The sequence below is a fragment of the Gallinula chloropus genome, assembly GCF_964237585.1.
Source record: "Gallinula chloropus genome assembly, chromosome: 2".
Lineage (NCBI taxonomy): Eukaryota > Metazoa > Chordata > Aves > Gruiformes > Rallidae > Gallinula > Gallinula chloropus.
In genome coordinates, this window is record NC_140086.1 from 128,062,041 (window position 1) to 128,082,404 (window position 20,364).

The 20,364-nt window shown below is 39.1% G+C and overlaps 1 protein-coding gene across 1 annotated transcript in view; it reads left to right on the forward strand.

The window, feature by feature from the left end:
* SKAP2 (src kinase associated phosphoprotein 2) overlaps positions 1 to 12,563 on the forward strand; it is a 120,290-nt gene extending 107,727 nt beyond the window's left edge. The window contains exons 12-13 of the mRNA XM_084260535.1: positions 9,530 to 9,631; positions 10,046 to 12,563. Of these exons, the coding sequence (XP_084116661.1) occupies positions 9,530 to 9,622 (93 nt within the window). The 3' untranslated portion in view covers positions 9,623 to 9,631; positions 10,046 to 12,563. The remainder of the gene's footprint in view (positions 1 to 9,529; positions 9,632 to 10,045) is intronic.
* The last annotated feature ends 7,801 nt before the right edge of the window (positions 12,564 to 20,364 follow it).

Genomic DNA, 20,364 nt, shown 5'->3' on the forward strand with positions numbered 1-20,364 from the left:
AGTTCGGTGGGGGGAAACTGGCACTCCCTTTCAAATCCTTTGTTTGCAATCAGATATTCACTGCAATTAATTATTTTGTCAAATGAACTATAATCACATTTAAAACATAGCCGTGTAACAGGAATTAACTTAAAAGCATGTTTATTTACTTGGTAGATCTTGGCTACCATTTGTTAACTGATTTAACAGGAGACAATGTGCTTTCTCCTTGTAAAAGTTAACCTTGTAGAATTTTAGATTATCTTGTATGTTATGTTTTTTGTTTCCTGTTTTATATTCCTGACTCTGCTGATTCTGACTTTTGGGGCATCTTTCTACAGGAGAACATAGTTTGGTTTTATTTTAAACTAGGCTTTAATCTTTCTATGTATATTGTAATTGTGTGACAGCTCTGATTCCAAATTTGTGTGCTATGGCAGATTTGGGCAATTTTTAATTTACTGCTTTCCTGTTTGCAAAGCAAATGAGAAATATAAATTCTCTTATCTCAAGTGATGATAAGCAATATAAGCATGAAATTTTATTCTACTTTAATGTTGGCTAATTTTCTTATTTTTCCTTAATGGTCCCACCCCTCAAAAAAACCCCCCAAACCTTTCATAAAACGTGTCTTACGGTCCACTGAAGTCTGCTTCTGAACAATTCATCAAAGGGAGTTCCTCTTTCCCCCCACATGTCAGGAAAAAGGCTGCACTTTTCAAGTTCTCATTGAAAAACTCACACCTTTTAAAATATATGTAGATTACCTATCTGAGGTGTAATCGTGCTTCTGTATAATTAATGCCAAAGATATTGTAGGTCATAGAAATATACAAGTAGGTGCATGAAAACTAAAGGCATTTGGTTGCCTTAGCTTCAAACTCTTCAGTTTTGTCACAGTTGCTTTAATCTTCTGAGATACCTTTAACTGCAACGTTTCCAAATAATAAATATAACAGCTTCTGTTTTAAAAAAATTGAGATTTATGGATAGAAAGATAGTCCTATATAAAAATATAGATGATATATTACTAATGGTAATGTGGCCATGTGTGTCTTTTGAGGTATTTCATTGTCACTTAAACTAATAACTGAATTGCATTACTAAAGGCAGAATAACACTCTTGGATTGGGCAGAATTTCAAGCAGTTACACAGCCCTGAAGAATGGTACAAAGTTAAAATAGCCACCTCTTCCCCTCTCCCTGCCCCACAAAGGCCTATGAACAAACAGATTCCACTATGTGAGTTTGGCCTCTCTGTGGGTTGTGTTCTTCTGGGACGAATAAAATCTTAATCTTCAGTTTGTATGTGTAAAAAAATAATATATATATATTGTTTGCTGCTCCTTCTCCCAAAAAGTGAAAAATTTAATTTAAAAAATGGAGCAAAATAGAAAAACAGTAGCTTGAGCTGTCCTCTGTATATCAACTGACTTGTGGTCATGCCGTGATTAATCCATAATCAGTCCTTGAAACAGGCCCACCACTGCTCCAGATATATAGAGCTCTTTGGCAATGATTTCTACTCCAAAATACAGCCCAGAAAATTCAGCCCTGTTTCGCTTAAAGATCGTTACAGCTTTTTCAGAAAAATGACTGTTGGCCACTACTGTCAGGTCTGAATTTAGGGTCCTTGGATGGGAAAGTGCCAGAGAATTATCCATCTTAACCCTCCACTTGATTCAGTTTCAAGGTCTGATCATTTATGAGCTCTTTGTCTGGTAAGTGAAAATATAACCAAAGGAAAACTGAACCTAACCACCCTGAAGTGGGTCAAGACTTTTCTTTAGAAAATATTTCCTAATGCACTACATTAATACTTGGATTTTGTGACAGTCGGCAGGAATCTTTGGCATTTTTTTTATTTTTTCACACCATCTAGTGGTTGAAAATGAGAGATGCAGGTACTGACAGGAGGTGATGTGTATGGATCCAAAATGGTGTCATAAATTCAGCTTCAGCTTGAACCTAGCTATGGCTTTATTGCCTTTCTATCATATGTCAGCCAGGTATGAACATTACTCTTGAAAACCACATTTGGCAGATAAGAAAGTAGGTATGAGCACAGCAATATTATAGTGGGAAGGGTGAAGCATTAACAAAATATCGAGCGTTATTTGTGCAGCGTGCAGTAGTTCTTTGTTTTACAGTGAAATGTAAGTGGGATAGTTTGCTCTGACAAACGTGGTAAGATAGGCATTTGTCTCTCCCAGCGGTAGTTATGCCAAAGCAATATATTTTTACCTGCTTTTCACATACCTTTATAGAAATTAGAGGAAAAGTTACTATTCTGTGTCCAAGAAATGAGATCATTAGTACAACAGAGGTAATTATGGAGCAGCTTAGCAAATTTGATATAACTTAAAGCAAGAGGAGCAGTATGTTCCATGTAAGTTTCTAGTGAACGCCTTTTAGAAGCATGAGGTTTGGCAATCCTTACTTCCTAAACTAGCTAAGTACTATGAAAGACAGATTCCCCATAGCTTGCTTTAAACTGAGCACCAGAATTCAGTGTTAGTGCAGTGAGTGTGGTTTGCATGCTCACACTCCGATAATGCAAATATCTATGTTCAACTACTGTAATTAGTGTAGAAAAGCACGGTTTCCTTGCTTTAAAGCTGCATTTAAAAGCTATTTAAGCTATTATCTAAATATTTATGTCCATTTTGCCTTTTTGTGTGGCAGCAATCCTATGGGCTTTTACAAAAAAATCCCAAAACAAAAAAAACCCCAAAACCAACCCAAACTTTCTTCTAGTTTCTTCTACCTTTGAGAGTTTCCTTCAAAAATTGAGGTTTTGATCTGAGCAGAATTTACAGAACTGTTGCAATAGTACTTGTTAACTTTTCTTTAATATGAAAGTTAACTATTTTTAATTAATCAATCAATTTGTCTGTACAGATCAGCTCATACTATTGTAATTTATAATATTCCTGAATATTCAAGTGGCTTTTATAACTTATGCTATGAGTCATGTGAACTTTAAGAAAACTTTATTCCGTTCTCCCACTATGCTCTAGAAAAATTTTTATAGCTCTACTGATAGAGGGACTCATTAATATGATTTCTCACTTAATACTGACTTCTTAGCTAATATTGACTATTAGAAATGCAATAGCTGGGCGTCCTGTTTTCGAAAAGGATGATTGCTCTTAACTCCTGCTAATTTATGGGCTTGCCTTTGCTTTCAAGCCCATATGATGAATAGGGAATTAAACCATGACATAACAATCCTTTTTATAAATCTTCCATAGCTCTTACTCAAGAAATTAATTTCCAGATACAAAGGCAACTGTGAGTGGAGGTAGCCCTAATTTTTTTTTTAAAAGTTTGCTGTGCATCATTTATGCAAGTGCACCTCTTGCAGGATTTGTTTGCTTTAGGTGCATGTTTTGTGTTGGGAAATTCCATACTTTCATCAGCCAAATGCATGTAATAATGGAATTATACTTAGATATTAGCAGGCACCCGCTTACTAGAATTACTGACATTTCTTAACTTTTAAGCTTATTTATTTCCCATCTCATTTATATCTATATTTGCACTAAAACAACAAACAGCACTTGAAAATCAGAAATTCTTTCTCAAACTGGAATTCTTTCCCTCTTGATATTTCAGTACATGCCAAACCAATATAACGCTGCGCTCTCTGGTATTTATGATTCATGGAAATCTCATCTATAACTTAACCCTTTGCTCTAGAATTTTCCATGAAAGTAAAGTGCTAGCTTGTTATCTAGATTATCTTTTATTCAGTAGTTGTACATCTCCAGTGTGGCAGATGTTTCTTCTTTCAATACAACAAATGTCTGTTAATATGCTCATATCTCAACCTGTATTTTTTGCTTAAAGCTCAGATTACTGCTTATGAAATAACAGATCACTTAACAGGGCAGCTGTTTCATGATCAATGCGAGCATTTTGTACCTTACCTATATAATCTTCATAAAATGTATTTTTTCCTTATCTTTTTTTCCCAAAAGATGTGAAAGGCATACTAAAATCCTCAGAGGGTTTTTGTTGTTGTTGTTGAGCTATTTTCTGACTGATCATAATGAGATCCCTATTTAACAGTAATTCCTATTTCTATGACTGTGCTGACTTTGTCTACCTTAACAAACAGGGAGTTACCAATAGGAGAAATTTGCACAGTGAAAAGCTTAATGCTGAGGTTCCAGCATCCAAACCATGTGTTTTCACAAAAGGATTTGATGTCCTAAGAGGTCTAGTCTGGTTTTGTGGAATTAGAACACAGTAGGTGTTGGGGCATATTAAAGTCCCATCTTCCATTTTAGTTTCATCTGAAAGAAAGGTGGTGTCTGTGGTCTGAGATGGATGGCTCTGCAAGGTGTGCCAGGGTGGGGAAGGTGGGAGCACTGGGAGGTTCACTTCAGGGGGATGCTTCTGATCAAAACTAATGCAGTATGTAGTTGTACATTTCCTTCTTCTGGCTTGTTTAGGTATATTCCTTACAGGGGGGAAGAAAAATAGGGAAGGCCTTTAAATGGGAGTTAAGATGGACCAGTGCAAAGCAACAGTGTAGCTCTGCTGGTTTGTACTGATCATATGTGTGTGTTTACCTACCTGATTGGAGAAAAAAAAAAAAAAAATTAAAAAATTGGCATTGTGTCATCTAATGGAAAATAAAATGGACCTTCTGTCATTCCAGGGTGCTTTCAGGGGCCAGTTTTCAGAACTGAAAATTCTGTCTGCTTACCCTCATTTATTTATATTGGAGCTCTTTAATTGGTGTCTATTTTGTCTCATGTCATTGCAGGAAATAAAACCTAATAATGCAACCATACAATAAATCTGAGGCCTATGTTCTTAAAGATGACCATTTTATTGCTGTCTTAAAACAACTCTACTACCTGTGAAGAAGTCTCATTGAGTTATCTATCACATTTGTCATTTTCTGCTTTTTAGAGAAAATGCTGTTCTGTGCCAGAAATGCTCCCTGGTTGATAGTGTATCATTCAGCAATTACACCAAAGGAAGTTCTAAAATTTTTAGCCAGTCTGAATCTCTTGGATGAATTAGAGGGGTTTTAAAATATTATCTTGCCAAAATTGGCCCCCCAGGATATTCTTTGAAAAAAAAAAAAAATTCTCCCTGCTTAGTGTACATCTTTGGCTTGATAGGAGAGGGTACTTCTTTTAACCCTAAACAAGGCTATAGGTATGTTTTGCTTTTCAGTTTTAAAGTTTGCAGATCATCTTCAGCCTGTAAGTTAATATTACTTAGAGTGCCAGTAGAAGAGGGCCAGAGAGTAATCTTGACTTCACACACTTTGGTTGCATTTTTTAAAAATACAACTCCATTGTTTGCTTCAAGGCATTGAAACACAATAATGATTTTCAGCAACTCTTTCTAAAAAAAAACCAACAAATACCCACCCTCTCCAACCCCCAAACTCAAAAACCATACCAAATGTATTGAACAATGGGGACTAATTGCACAAGGACCAGATGTTCTCAACTTTTGCTGAAGTCAGTAGAAGTTAATATGGTGCAAAGCATCTGGAGATCCTCATTTACACATAGGATCTGTTCTAAAGGTAGAGGCTGGTTTATGCACATAATTTTTTTTTTCCTTCTGATTTCACATATCAAAATTCTCTTCTATACAGTACAAAAGTCTTGGATGTTAAAGATACCAGTAAAGAACAGGTAGTGTATTTCTACTTCGCGTACTTTCCCCAAGTGCAAAAACTTGAAAGCTTTTCTGACCGGTGCCTCACGGAGCCGTAGGTAGCACTGAAATCGGTGGGGCGGGGATGAGGAGAAGCATCTGCTCACAGTGTGTTCAGTTGAGAGCCTTTAAGGAGCCTGTAAACCCTGATGGGATTCCCTGCTCCCCCCGCCCCCTGCCCCCCAGCTGCCCGCTATCATAGCGTGCTGTACACAGAGTGTTTTGCCAGCATGTTAAATGTGCAGTCGTAACCTGTTCTTTGCTGCCCTGTGAAATGACTTCACTTTGGTTAATAAATTTCTGCTGGGGGAAATAAAAATAATCCACTCTGTTACAGACAGTGGGATCGTAGAAGCAGCTTAGAAAGCATCTGGTCATTTGTTAAGGTTGTTGGTTCGTGTTATTTGGCAGAATATATTCCAGTGCCCTGGTGCTTATCTTCCAGGGGTTGAGGTAGCCCCTTCCTCCCCACCCCCACCCCCACCCCGTCCCTGCCGAGCTTTGCCTGCTATGGCAAGTGTGCTCCCAGGCACATGGCGGGGCTGCAGCCGCACACTTGTGCATTCTCCTCCTTGCAGGGCAGCTGGATCTGGCCCTGCCCCCCTCTCCTATCCCTCTATTTGCCTTGGAGCAATTCATTTTGCAGTTATTGAATTTCTTTGGAGAGTTATTTTCATACGGCGAGCATCACAGCACCTCTGGATCTTGATAGCATTTCTACATAAGGAGAAAGAAGCTTTGTGTTAGTAATTACCTAACATTGTCAGGAGCTGACTGCAGGCCTCTTTCTAGTGATAACAGAATAACCACATAATGTAGCTTTATAGCACATGATTAATAGAAAATAATTACACATCCTACAAAGGGATGCAATATTTCTTATAAATTGACTACAATGGTTTCCTGTAGATTAAAGGACTCTTCATTATTTTATCAGTCCTTCTGAAGTATGCCTTCGCTTGCCTATGTTAGCAGTGATGTTAAGAGCTGAATGCAGTGAGGGATACCAGATGGTAAACCCAGTGGTACCTGAGATCTGAAGCTGATGCTTGCAAAAGCACCATTTTTCCCAACTCTTAAGAATTCATGTAAAACTCCAAACTGTATTTATATGCTTCTGCATGTTAATAATTTCCCACAAATGGGGGCTTTGGATTTTTGTCCTACACATCTTAAGCAGAAGTAATCCACATATGGACCTCACAACAGCAGTGTATTAATTAAATTATATTGCTATGAAGTTTATAATTGCTAATGTGCGTGGAAACAATACATCAATTTAGATTTTTTATGTGGCTTCGAGAAAGGACTGGGACGGAGTGGGGGGGTGGGGGTGGCATTGCTTATCTGCCTATCTAGTAAGCACGCTTGTAGTACTGAGAAGAGGAAAGGAGGGGTTAGGAATTTACAGGGAAATGCCTGTACTCTAATCAGTTGAAAAGAGAGTGCTATCTGATTAGTCGAAACTCCAGAATTAAAGTTTTATCTTCTTGGTGGCCAGGTACCTGCATTGTGTTTTTGTTCAAACTTCTACAGACTGCAGATAGTTTAATTGGGATTCATGTTGCTCTTGAGACCCATGCGAAGAATAGTAATGTAAAGTAAAAGCTTCTGTGTTGCAATATTGTCTGTATGGTATAATGGTTGCAGTGAATCCTTAAATTAGTTTACTAGTCTGTTACATCAACATTCATTTCATCTCCTCACTTAGCTTCATGCCAGAGCAGTAAGTGCATATTAGTAAGCAGCAAACCCCAGAAAGTTTTCCAAACAGCAGCGTGCTTTTAGTTTTAATTTAGGGTATCTGAAGTCTTTCTTTTAAAACAATTATTTCTTCGTTCGTGTAGTGTTGCTAAGTGGAACGTTTTCAATGGATAATGTAGTCCACAGGCTATTGCTGTGCCATTTGTCATATGCAATTTAATGACCGCTTAAGTAAGCCACTTCCCTCATTTCATGTATTGTTTGGTTTTTTTGGCTGATGTCTAGCAAAACTTGCTTAATCACTCCTGTCAGTCACTTCACCAGTTCCATGTAACAGCTTAAAATCTTCTGTTGCTTTCTCTCGAAGAGATTTATTGCTGAGATTCCAGTAGTATACGTGAGTACTGCTCCTTTCAGCAATTTCCCACTTTGGTCTAGAAATGCAGTTTGTATATTTAACCAGTGTGTAGTGAGATAACACATAGATTACTTTTTTTTAAACAGCCTGATCTGCAACATTATAAACGTCAGCACAAGGGTTTTATTTAGCCTTTAAGGATTTGGGGTGTAATGTGTGATCCCACGGGGAAAGGTTATGAGCGGTTCTTAACTTCAGTGGAGAGCAGTTGCACTGAAGACCAGGTTCAGATACGTCTCGAGTTTCAGACCAGACCCATCTCAGCAGTCTGTTCTGCGGTGCAGGAAGGTGGAATTATTTTTGCAGCTTTCTAGTTTGCATGTTCAGGTCGTAAGTGAAGGTTTTCCTCCTGCTTTTTATGGGGGTTTTCTTTAAATCACACTTACTGCAGTATTTTACGAATGGTAGGATAGTCTTTTAAATTACCAATTCACTGTGAAGATAAGGAAGAAAATGTTTAATATAGGACTGGTGTTCACTCTTCCACAATAAGAAAAAAAAAAGGTGTGTGTGTGCAAGCATGCATGTGTGTTTAAAAAAAAAAAGAAAAAGCCAGGTCCCACATGAAAGTCGTCAACAAGGCTTCATTGCAGTTAAGCACAGGGAGAGCTGAGCACACTAAGCACCTCATAGGACCCTAGAGAACTCTCCACCGGGCCAAATATGCCAGCAGCAAATCATTATAGCTTGGGCTTTAATGAAGCTCCATTAACCCTTAAGCTCCACTTGAGTATTTATAATCAAAAAACTTTATCTACAGTCAAAATAATAGCTTATAGTGTCATCTCGGTAGGACCATTAATTCAGAATCATACAGCCTTTTGCTTTTCTCGTCAGAAGAGCAGTGTAGCAGGAAGCAGATGTTGCTTATCAGAGATATCTCTGTATTTTGTATTTTCCATGTTTGTTCCAAAGTGATTTCTATCCTACTAATCATTCCATTTTGAATGGGGTCTCTGTTTTAATAATGCTTCATTTGTAACTCAATATATATGTGTGTGTGCAATTTCAGCTGTTACAATTTATTGAACCGCTGTTAGGATTGATCTTAAAATATTTACCTCATAGGAATAAAATTAAATTTGGATCCCACAATACTCTTACTTGGTATTGCTTTTGGAAGATATTATTTCTTTAAACTATTATAATTCATTTTGTTTCATATTTATCTCACTAAGCCTAAACAAATTTCAAACAAAAGTACATCAGTCATCTGTCAGACATATGAGATCTGCCGTAGAATTTTCTGCAAGCCTAAAGCAATAGTAGACTGTCCGTAGAAAGAGTATGTCTACTAGATGCATAGTGTTCCCGTCACATTTCAGCGAAGTAGTATTTAAAATAAGTTGATTGTAAGTTTCTTAGAGTTTAGCCTTGTGATACAGAAAGAATCCCAGTTGATTCTCACATGTCAGCATCATGCTATTAGACTTTAGTTACAAAGATAATTTTTTTATATAGAGGATGGAGTGGTCGGCTATTTTTAGTAGGTGTTATAGAGAAGAGCAGCCATAATTAAGAAACTTTCCTGAGTATGCCTGGCCTTTTAAAAATGTAACTTCTGTCTTTGCCTAGTTCTGCATGTGAATGCCTCTAACAAAAAGATATAATGTTTTAATTTTCAGTTGAAATTATTATAACTGTATATAAGAGAAAGCATCCATAAGGAGTTGCATACAAAACTCTATTGCATTTATATCAGACTAAAGGTTAATATTGCATATTGTTTTCAATTAGGAGTACAATAGATTTGGCTGGTGGGTAGGAGAAATGAAGGGAACCATTGGCTTGGTGCCTAAAGCCTACATAATGGAGATGTATGATATTTGAGAGGCCTGGGTAAGTACATTTTAATCCAATCTTCTGTAATGGCTTATATGTTCCCTTGTTCTCTGTTTCATAAGTATTTCTTTCCTGGAACCTTTGTAGGAGTCCTGTTAACATAAAGATTATGGCAAAATATATTGAAGCTTCAATTAAAGCAGTTTTTCTGGGATTCTGTATGAAATATAAAACATCAGTGTACAAAAGATTATATATTTTATAACTACATTCCTTTTCCAGATTTTTTAAAAATAAAATTGCTGTGCTTTCTAGTTAGCTTTGTTACCTTATTTTCATATATATATTATCTATATATGTATATATATATATGTCTGTGCAGAAAACTGTGGAAGGGGGTAGATATTTGGACGGGGTTTGATATGTTGGTTTGGTTAATGATGAACTTTCAACTTCCCTCTTTCTAATCAGGAGAAATCTGCACTTGAAATCAAGAGTGGTGTGCAGCTGCAGTTTACAGACCCGGCCTCTGATAGAAGGAGAAGATTCTGCCGTACGCGTTTTGCGGTTCCAGTGAATATAGTCAGATCGTTGCCTTGTGTATATTAAGCATTAGAAGCTGTAATTGATCGTAATTCTGCGGAAATGTTCTTCTTAGCCAGTTTTTATAGAATTGTAATGCTAGGAAATGAAATAGATGGTAATGAACATATGGAGCGCAAGCAGCCAAATAGTGCCTGTTGCTCTTTTCTTAAGCATATTAGCAGCGCTCTGTATAGCTGTAGGTTTGTGTTCTTTCGGGGAATTTGGCTGTGTTTTCCAGTTCCTCAGAGTTAGGAACATTAAGCTGAACTTCCAAAGTAGAAGATTACTTCTCTGCTCAGGCATGCATTAACCTTTTAATGCTCGTTGTACATTTTGAGCAGTTTCCTAGGAAAATCAAGGGACATTAATGTGCAGTGCTGCAAGTCTTCAGGGATATTCTGCTTCTAAACGTATTTGTTTTGTGTTTCAACCAATGATTTACTTTTCTTATATATTTAATATTGTATTGTTAATTAATGTTTTGTTACCACAGAATAACAATGTGGTCCTTTTGCTGATGTAATAAATCGACCTGTGAGGCAAGTAGTGCGCTGATACCGTTCTGACTTGGAGATAGGAATTATGTGAAAATCTGCGAATTTGCTTAGTTTTTGCTAAGCCAACATGAGCTAAATGGCTGGTAAGAATGACTTTTGGTGGTGGTAGTGTGAAATGTTTTATCTGAAGCTTGCAGATACTTTCTGAAATTTCTGACACAAGTTGTGCAACAGTCATCTGAGCTCTAGGTGGGTTCCTAACAGCTACCTGCAGCCTCAGTCGCAGAACTTTGTGGCTAAAAGCATCGGTTGAAACATTTACAAAAAAAAGTATGCTATAAAACACACTGACTTGTGGACAATGGGTTGGGCAAGTCAGAGTTAATACTTGAAATCCTCTTGTTTTGGAGCTGTGCTTTCCTATTAGCATGCAAGATCAACTTTTTTTTTTTTTTGGATTTGGAATCCTCCCACACGCTTGATTTGTGAGACCCTTAATCTGCCAAAGAGGCAGGTCAAGCCAGTCTGCGAATTGCTGAGCCTGTGCAGGTCCCCGTGTAGTTGCTTGTGCTGTTTACGCTTCAGGCGGGCCCTGGAAGCACTGTGGGTTAAAAGGTAACGTTAGTCTGAACTCGGAATTACGTCCTTTCAGTAAACTAAGATGTGGTGCTTTATATTCACCAGCCAACGATACTCGGTGCTGCGCTGGGCTCTAATGGGAGTCAAACAGGGTACAGAGTTTTCTTGTAATTTTTTTAAAAAAGAGATAGTCGTTGAAATGGATTCTGTGTGTTATCAGTGAAGCATTAAAATGATAGATTATGGTCTTCAGATCTTTTACTACTTTAATTTATCAAGCGTACTTGTGGATTGTGTACAGAATGTGAAGTGTTAATATCACGTCTAGAAAAGCTCCCTCTTTCTTGTTAACATGGCAGCGTAATAAATCTGCCCACCGAAATGGCTTTTATTAATTATGGAATTCCGGATTCCGCCGCCGCCTGCTTTTTTTGGGAGTCAATTCCTCTCCCCTCCGCGTTTGATCGCAAAACGGGACCGCGGGGAGACCGGGGCCCAGCCGGGAGAGCGGCTGTGCGGGACCCGGCGCGGCCGGTGCCCGGAGGGAGGGGGAGGAAGGGGAAGGGGTGGGCGGAGGCTGCGGCTGCTCCGCGCAGCCCCGCGCAGCGTTGCGCGCCCCGCGCCGCCCTACCCTGCGCTGCGCGCCCGCGGCGGTAGGTGGCAGCAGATTTTCATGTCACGGGAGGAGGCCGAGCCCGTTCCCCTTCCCCCTTCCCCATCTCGGCGCCGCTTCTGCCGCTTTTCCAGGAGAGGGAGTCCTTACCCAACCGATGAGCAGCGGGCCTGCCCGGGCCTTTCTCTCCCGGGTGGTGGCAACCAGAGGAATAAAGTGTCTTTTGTCTGTAGTCTGCTTTAGGGCTCCCCCCGCCAGTCCTCCCCCCCTCCCCCCCCCCCCAGCTTAGTCCAGTAAACAAACTGCCTTAAAATTAATTCATAACGTGAAAGATGGCCTGAAACTCACTTGAAGTGAGTTGGAATAAACCGGCAGCGGACCATGGAAGGATTGTTTACTTTAAATCCGTGCAAATACCATAACCTTTTTTGGATAAGAACATCTCTGTTAGCACCCCTTAAACACAAAAAAACCTTAAGGGTAGAAAATGCTAATTGCTTGATTTTCTTTGTTTACTTAGGCCATGCTTGCCTTTCCAGGAACAGTAAGATGGCTAATTTCTTTAAAAGGTGATTGTAAGTCACATTCTGTACAGCGCTTTACTTGATTATTTGCTCTGTTCTGGATTTGTACTATACTGCCATTAGATCTTACAATAATGTTCTACTCTGCAAATTTTTAAGGTTCAAATAAAGTTTAATTGTTTGCAAACTGTTATGATGCTAATAATTCAACAGCCTGCTGTGTTACTAATGAAATTACTTTGTTATGATTAATTTGGAAAATAGTGTGTTGATTGTAGTAATTAAGCACAACAAGGTGAAGTAAATGATTCTAATGCCATCTGGCCTCCAGACTGAATGAAGAAATGAAATGGGGCTGTCACTTGAATTTATTCAGAGAAGTAAGGGTAATACAAGTGCTTTTTATAGCAGAGGCACCCAGATATAATCATGCCACTCCCCAGTATTTTTTCATGTACTTCTATATACAGACAACCGGTTCACGTACTTTTCCAGCTCCTAGGTAGGGTATATCTCTTTGTGCATACTGCCACTAATTACATGTACTGATGGTTCTGTATGCGCCGGTTCTTCCATCAGAGAGATCTGTGGATAAGATTTAGAGAAGTGATGTGCATCAGCTTACCTTTTGCTCCTCTATTAATGATAAAAACTTTCTTGGACTGGAATTAAGCTGAATGTAAATGCTAATTAAGATCCCATTCTATATGCAGAGTTGAATGCATAAACTGCTCTTTTTGGCTCTGCAGTCTGCGTATGACACAGCAGTAGAAGGAGGGTAAAGAATAACCCTTTAGAACCTGATCTAGAGACTATTGAAACTGAGAAGGTATTGAATTTGCTTGCATTGGGCTCTCGGAATGGTAACTCAAAAATCAGGCAATACAATTTCAAAGTGCCTTTTGCTGAATACTCTTTGTCCTCCTTCCGAGACGTGCAATTATTTCCGTACCCTGAACTAAACAAAAGAAAGGCGCTGTCTTCTCTACAGCCAAACGATAGAAATCTCTTTTTCTATCTCAGTTAAAGCAAAATTAAGTTGTGGCTGTAGATCTGAGTCCTGGCTTGATAAAGTTCAAGGATCTGTAGAAAAGCTGTAAAATATTAAAATACGTGATGAAAGTACCCAGGTAGATGACAATGACATGCTCTTCAGCTGCACAAGCCATTTGATATTTCTCTCATCTCTCTCCCTCAAGTTGATGAAAAATTTATTAGTATGTAACTGTGGGAATAAGCGTATGCATGGAAACCTTATAAACAACTTTCCACTTTACATAGCACAATGTACTGATAAACTGTGAGACCTTCACTTATGAGGGTTTCTCTGAAGCTGACATTCCTCAGACAAGTGTCTGCTTAATTCCATTTTTTATTTAGAAAAACTGACACTGAGCTGGGTGAAGAGTTCTTGGCCAAATCTGCATCTCTCTTTTCGAGTTTTCCTGCCCAGTATCCTGTGTCTTCTGTGAGGGACCAGCACCGAGCAACTTCAAGCTGTGGATTTAAAACCGTGGATTCAACCTGGGTGTAAGCATGGTACTTAATGCTTCTGGGATGAATGTGTGACTTGGCTGGTCTATCCTTCTTACAGGAAGAAGTAAAAGGAGGGGGGGACATGACAAGATACTGACAGGATGTGCAGGTCAAAGGGATGGGACGTTGCTTTTCTCATCTAGCTGTGTTGTGACAAGGAATATATATATATATATTCCTCCCCCCCCCCCCCCCTTTACATTGTAAAGCAGATCAGACAATGATAAGCTGTGAATTGTTGTATCATAGCCTTTTATGGATTTGTTTAGGAGCGACTTTGTAATGGGATCTAGGCCATTTTGCTTCTGCTGGCTGGAATTTTCCTTAATCCAAACTACCACACAGAGAAATTCATAGGAAGCTGGATTCAAGGCAAAGCAAAGGGAAAAAAAACCTCTGCATCTGAAAGCTATGCCAACGTGAGGCAAATTTAAAAGTGGGAATGTCAGCTTCTTCCCAGCCTTTTGGGAGGAACAAGTCTTTTAGTGGTGTGTGGGAGAATGAAGTACAACAGTGCAGGCGGTCTGAGAAGAGCTGTTGGTAGATGAAGAAGCAGATAGTTTCAAATGCCACTGAAAACCAATCTATCTCTATTAATTTTCTGCTGCAGCAAACTGATGTGTTGGAGCTTTTATCCTAAAGTAGCCCCAGTGTCTCACAACCGGTAGAACAAACTTCCTTTCATCTTCTATTGTAAAGCAAGTGCTACTCCATAAAGATATTTGATGGCTAACGAGCATTTTACAGCAAGACTTTAAAGTTTATGCTTTGAGATGAAAAAAAAGTATTCCACATTCAGTTACAGTAGGAGGATTTATGTTGGCGAAATGGAATTACCAGTTTGGCCACTTCCAGTCTGCCCTGATTGCTTGCTGTATTTGCAAATAGCACCAGGGGATTTTAGCCTTACACCTCACACCAGGGTACGTAGCACCACAGAACTGACCCCCATGCAGAACTGCTTGGTTTAAAGGAGAGAAAAAAGTATTACACAGGATCATTATCAATCTTTCAAATGCTGACAGTGTGGAAGTGTGCTGTGGCAATCTCCCACCCAAAAGCTGATGTGGCCCAATGCTGCTTTTTGATAGCCAAACCTAATAGGGTCAGTGTGAGAAGAGCAGAGCGTAGACAGTGTGACAGACGTGGGCAACCCAGTTCATTCATTAGTGGTTCTCAGCCTCTCAGACTTGGTTTGGTTTAGAAGGGGAAAGATGAGATCTGTAACCAGTCAAGTGGCATCCGGGAAGCAGAGGAGCCTTCTTCCTTTGCTGCTGCTGTCTTCCAAGAGGGAGGGCTGCCATTCCTTCCTTATATTTGACTTAAAAGCAGCCATGCATGAACGCACGTGCGTGAGTGGGAAGGAGTGGGTTTTATTATATGGTCGCTTACAATCCTGTTTCGATGCTGGTTTCTCCTTTCTAAAAGGTGCTTGTGTTTGCATGCTCATAAAAGGCACACTACCTTTGCTATAGAAAAATAGTATTTCTAGCTTTTAAAAAATTCCCAGTTGTGTAAAAGGCTTTATTCTAGTAACCTCTCTTCCTACGTTTCCCATTGTGATGGTACTCTTAGTGCATTATGTCGGGTCCTTCTTGTCAAAATCTGTCTTTTGTGGCACTGATTTTTGTTTGCCCATACCAATAAAGTACTAGGGGTTCTTTTCTTTTTTTTTTTTTTTTCAACACCTTTCCTCTATGTTTTCAAGCTAATTTTGTACTTAGTTTTAAGGTATTAGACCACAATGAAAGGGGAGTGGGTAATCTATCCATTTACATTTCCACTACTTAATGTGGATTGCCTGTTTTTTTCTTACCAAATAAGAGGTTTGTTTTGGAAGGTCTATGAACTAACCAGCATCCTATGCATTTGTTCTTTTCTGCTTCTGAGACTGGCACATTATAGCTGATGAGGGTACTTTACCGCTGCTAGACTGAGATTACCTGTTCAGCTACTCGCTTATGAGAACCACCCAAGGTCACCCGTAGGTCACTATTGAGTTGTGACCAGAATTACCTTCCCTCTAATATATCTAGTGCTGCTTTGAAGGCAGTGTTCGGGAAACAACTATCTTTTCTTGATGAGCTTTGTAAATTTTCAGCAGATGAGTGAAACTTCAAAATGCAGACGCATCATCCAGAGTAATCTCTCCTGCTAAGCCATGGTTATGACTTGCACTTCTGTAAATACTCTGTCTTTGCTGTTCTGCATCCATTTACTTACACAAGGTTATGAAGAGAAGAACATGTACCATGAGGTGTCTTCTTGAAACATCAGGTTTTTTCAGGATTAGGTCAAATTGATGTTTCAGGTGCAGGCTGAGGGAGTGCCTTATATGAGTGTTATATTGCACGTTCTGGTTGATGTTGTCCCTGATAAAGAGGCCTTTGTGCAAAACACCTCTGGATCAGACATCGTAACATCTGAAATGTGGGGAATATGTGTTACAGTAATTCAGTCTAAAACTGACCAGAGTGACTCACGGGGATCATTGAACAGAGTTCTGACCTCCTATTGAGAGCATATTTATTTCATTTGGTAAACAGTGTTTGATTATGAATTAATTGTGGTAATTCAGACAATTATTTCAATAATTTTCTCTGGTTAACAGTAACAGTAGACGTACTGTTTGGTAAATGTATTAACTGAAATTACAGTAGCTATTCAGACTACATTCATCATGATACTTATTAGCGTCTGCCCTTCCTATGTCTGTGGGCTCTTGAATGTTCTGCTCCATCCTAAGTGTTGTCATTTCTGCTGGTATAACTGAAAAAAATTGAAATGTAGGCAGTTGTCAATGACACAAATGTCTTCTGTCTTTTCCACTGTCTGCTTCTTGAAAACAGAGTCTGAAGCAAGGGAATTTAGCCATGTGACTACTCCTTAACCTGAACGAAACTTATGTAGGTAATTCTTAATTTGAGGGCACAGGATTAACTCCTTATTGACAGTAGTAAACATTCAGTCACATAGTTCCCTTGGCTTCTTTGGAAGTGCTCCTGAGACTTCTTACTTATGTGAAACACAGGATTTTAAATCAAGTCGTTGGTGTTGTGTAAAGTTAATTTTTATGTTTTAAAGGATACTGGTAGCTGTGAGTTAGCCACATGGATATAGGATGCCAATTTATAAGAAATATTTATTTATGTTCAAAATCATTCCATGTCCAGCATTTAACAGGTCTGGGGGGTTATTACTAATACAAAGCAGATGGCTTTGGTGGTTCTGATCTCCAGTTACCCAGAGAAGATCTCCTTGATGTAAAGTAGTTGTTGTAACCAGATGGAAATATTTTATGCGGTACTCATTCTGAACTCCCAGTTCATACACCGATGGTCTGAAGAGCCTGGGCTGAGGTCTGATTGATTATGCCAGGATTAATGGGGACTTACTCTTCCGAAAACATGGCAGGTATGCCAGCTGTACGCCACTGTGGTGAAAAGTTGTGTTTGACCCCATCTGTTTCATTGTCCCCTCTTTCGCTACCAAATCAAAATTGTATAGGGGCAGGTATTATTACTGTCTTCAGCACCCTTATTATAGACAGCTGTCAATGGCAGATGAATGCTTTGGCTGTGCCTCTATCCTTTCAGCCAACGAGTAAGTGTATAATAATGAGGATTTATCTTGTTATATGGGTATACTGACACAGAATTATAACATCTGTATATGGGCCACTGACAGTCCCCATGTCTCCCAGTATATTCTATTTTCTCTAGGCCAAATTTATTGCTCTCATAATTAAATCCAATCCTGAGGACTTAATGGAGTTGCACATTCTGAAAGTAGCAGGAAATACGGCTCTTGCCTCGTGAGAGGAGCCTGCGCCATGTCTGCTCCAGTCTGTCTGGGGTTTAATCCCACCCCTTCCCGATGAAGGGCAGGTGACACAGGGCATAGCACAAAGCTTTAGAAGAAATTCCAAATTGGTCATTTAAACATTCGCTCCATCTCCTGTTAGGACACCCAAGTGACCTTTTGTTCACAGGAAAGCTTACATCCCTAGTTTGCTAAGTGGGATCATGTTAATCATTGGATGACACCAAGAAATAACAGGCTTACATTGCTCCCAGGTAGAGGCAGATTAGACAGAAGGTGAAGCTTTCCAATGGTGAGGGCAGCGAAGCGTTGGGGTTGGTTGCCCGGGGAGCTTCTGTGATTTTCATTTCCGGAGGATTTGGAGAACCCGCAGGGGATGGATTCACCCACTGGGAATGACTGAACCATGGCAATTCCTGCCTTGGGGTTGGGGCACATGCTAAATGACCTCCTAAGATCTGTTCCAGGCCAGTTTCCTGCAATTCTGTAAGTCAGTGGTGAGCTGACACCGCTCTGAAATGGCAGATTAAATACAAGTCCAGTCTTAGTTGTTCTTTGCGTGGTATACTAAAAAGCCCACGTTTCCATGGGGTCACGCGGTCCTCTTCCCTTTGCAACTTCAGGGGCTCTAAGCAGCAACCCAGTTGACTGTTTCCTGACTAACAAGCATGTTTGTCCATTACCTCAGTAATTAATTTGGCCTGTAATCAGCACTTTAAAAAAAGAGACTTAAAAGCTTCTTCCAAGTATGATATGCCTTGCTTTGCATTAAAGTGTGTTTGGCAGCACCAGATATTCAACTGATTTTTGAGTATGTGCAACACTATGTTGATCTAATTGCCATGGGAAGCATTCCACTCATGCATTTTTAAGCAAAATACCCACAATTTCAAATTGTAGTCATTTATTCACTTCAGGTAGTTAATTTTCAGTTACCACTTTGGTGTCTATGTGTTTTAGAGAACAGAGAAAAAGATGAAAATAATCTTCAGTTTTGTCTGGTGTTTCTTTCCCCTCTTCTGAGAGCAGAAAGGGATTTTTCCAGAGTCCACTCAAATAAATAGAAACATTCTCATTCATAGAACAGACTTTGGATTGGGTCTACCCATAAGGAAAGTCCTTTTTTCTTTTTTTTTTCCTTTTTTTTTTTCCCACTGATGCTCTTTAATTGAATGTATGACATATATTTAATCCTGGCAGTATTCTTTATCTCTACGAGAAGTCCTTTGAATTCTCTGTGTAAGAAAGTGTTCTGTGATGTGGCTACCTGATTTTATTGAAACTCACATGTCAGGAAAAAAAAATTACTGCCTTCCCTGTCAAAACTGACAGTAATTACGAGGCCAAATATATAGCTGTGATTGACTTGTAAAACTAAATCTGTAATATTTCAAGTTTGTAAGTTGACTCATGCAGCTTTCAGGAAATACAACCCAGTATTTTCTTTGCGAACTGACATCTCTTTATCCATTTCTTTTATCATCTTTGTTTTTTATTTGCGAGGGCGGGGAGTAGTCAGCGTTTATCTAGAACGTGCTGGGTGGCATTTAACAAGCCTGCTTCTGGGGAAAAATAGCATCCTCTCTAGCTAAACCGCAGCTCAAGGAAAGTCGGGAAGGTTTAAGCACTCGGTTCCTTTTACGTGCTCCTCTTTACGCATAATCTCTCAGCAATAAATACTGCATATTGATTACTTAATTGTAATGGAAGCATACTTGGGCTGGAGCAACGTTATACCCTATTTACTGCCTTAATTTTTAAAGAGTTTTTGAATTTTCAAATGGGTGTTGCACTAAATGCAGCGCTGTGCCTCTTCCGTGCAGAACTCCATGTAGCAGGACGTTCTCACCCAGGCTGCGTTACGGGAGAGCCTTTTCTCTTCTGGCTGCCTTCCTTTCTCTTACCTTTGTAAACCCAGGAACAAAATCTGTAATTGGTGTTTAGCCTCTCCCAGCATGTGTGAAATTCACTTCAGATCAAACAAATGGTTTTAGATTGATTAGTGAAAAAGCCCCCAAATAGGGTTCTGCGGAGAATTTAGATTTCTCCAGACTAAGTATAAAAGTTTCACATGGTTATTTGCCTACAGAGATCAAACATGTGCAAAGGTTTTCTGGTTAATAATGTACCTTTCTGAGGACTCGTAGTAAAAATTGGTCCTTCTTTGGCTGAAGGGAAAAAAAAAGGGGGGGGGACCTACGCATGAAATAAATGTGTAAAAACCAAATGCTGGCTTAAAAGGCTTCCTAAAGGTGAACTGACAGCATTTCCTGGGGAGAGTTAAAAGAAAAGTCAAAAGAAGAAGATACATCTTAAATATCACGTAGTCATTTAGCTGGAGTGGAAAATATTGAAGTGATATATATTTACAGCCACATATATTAATATATATTGAAGTGATAGATATTAACAGCTACAAAGAGGCACTTGGAAGTGGCACCCGCAGTGTTGTGTATTGTTTAAAATGTACAATGCTGGGCTATTTTGGAACAGAAAAGACAAAGAAGTTTCTTTTTCAGGAGAAAATATTCTCCCCTTTGTCATTTCTAGGTTGTTGGGTATTTGGATGAAATTGCTGTTGTGCTTTTAATTTCTCTTTCTTCTTTCTTTCTTTCTCTTTTTTTTTTTTTTTTT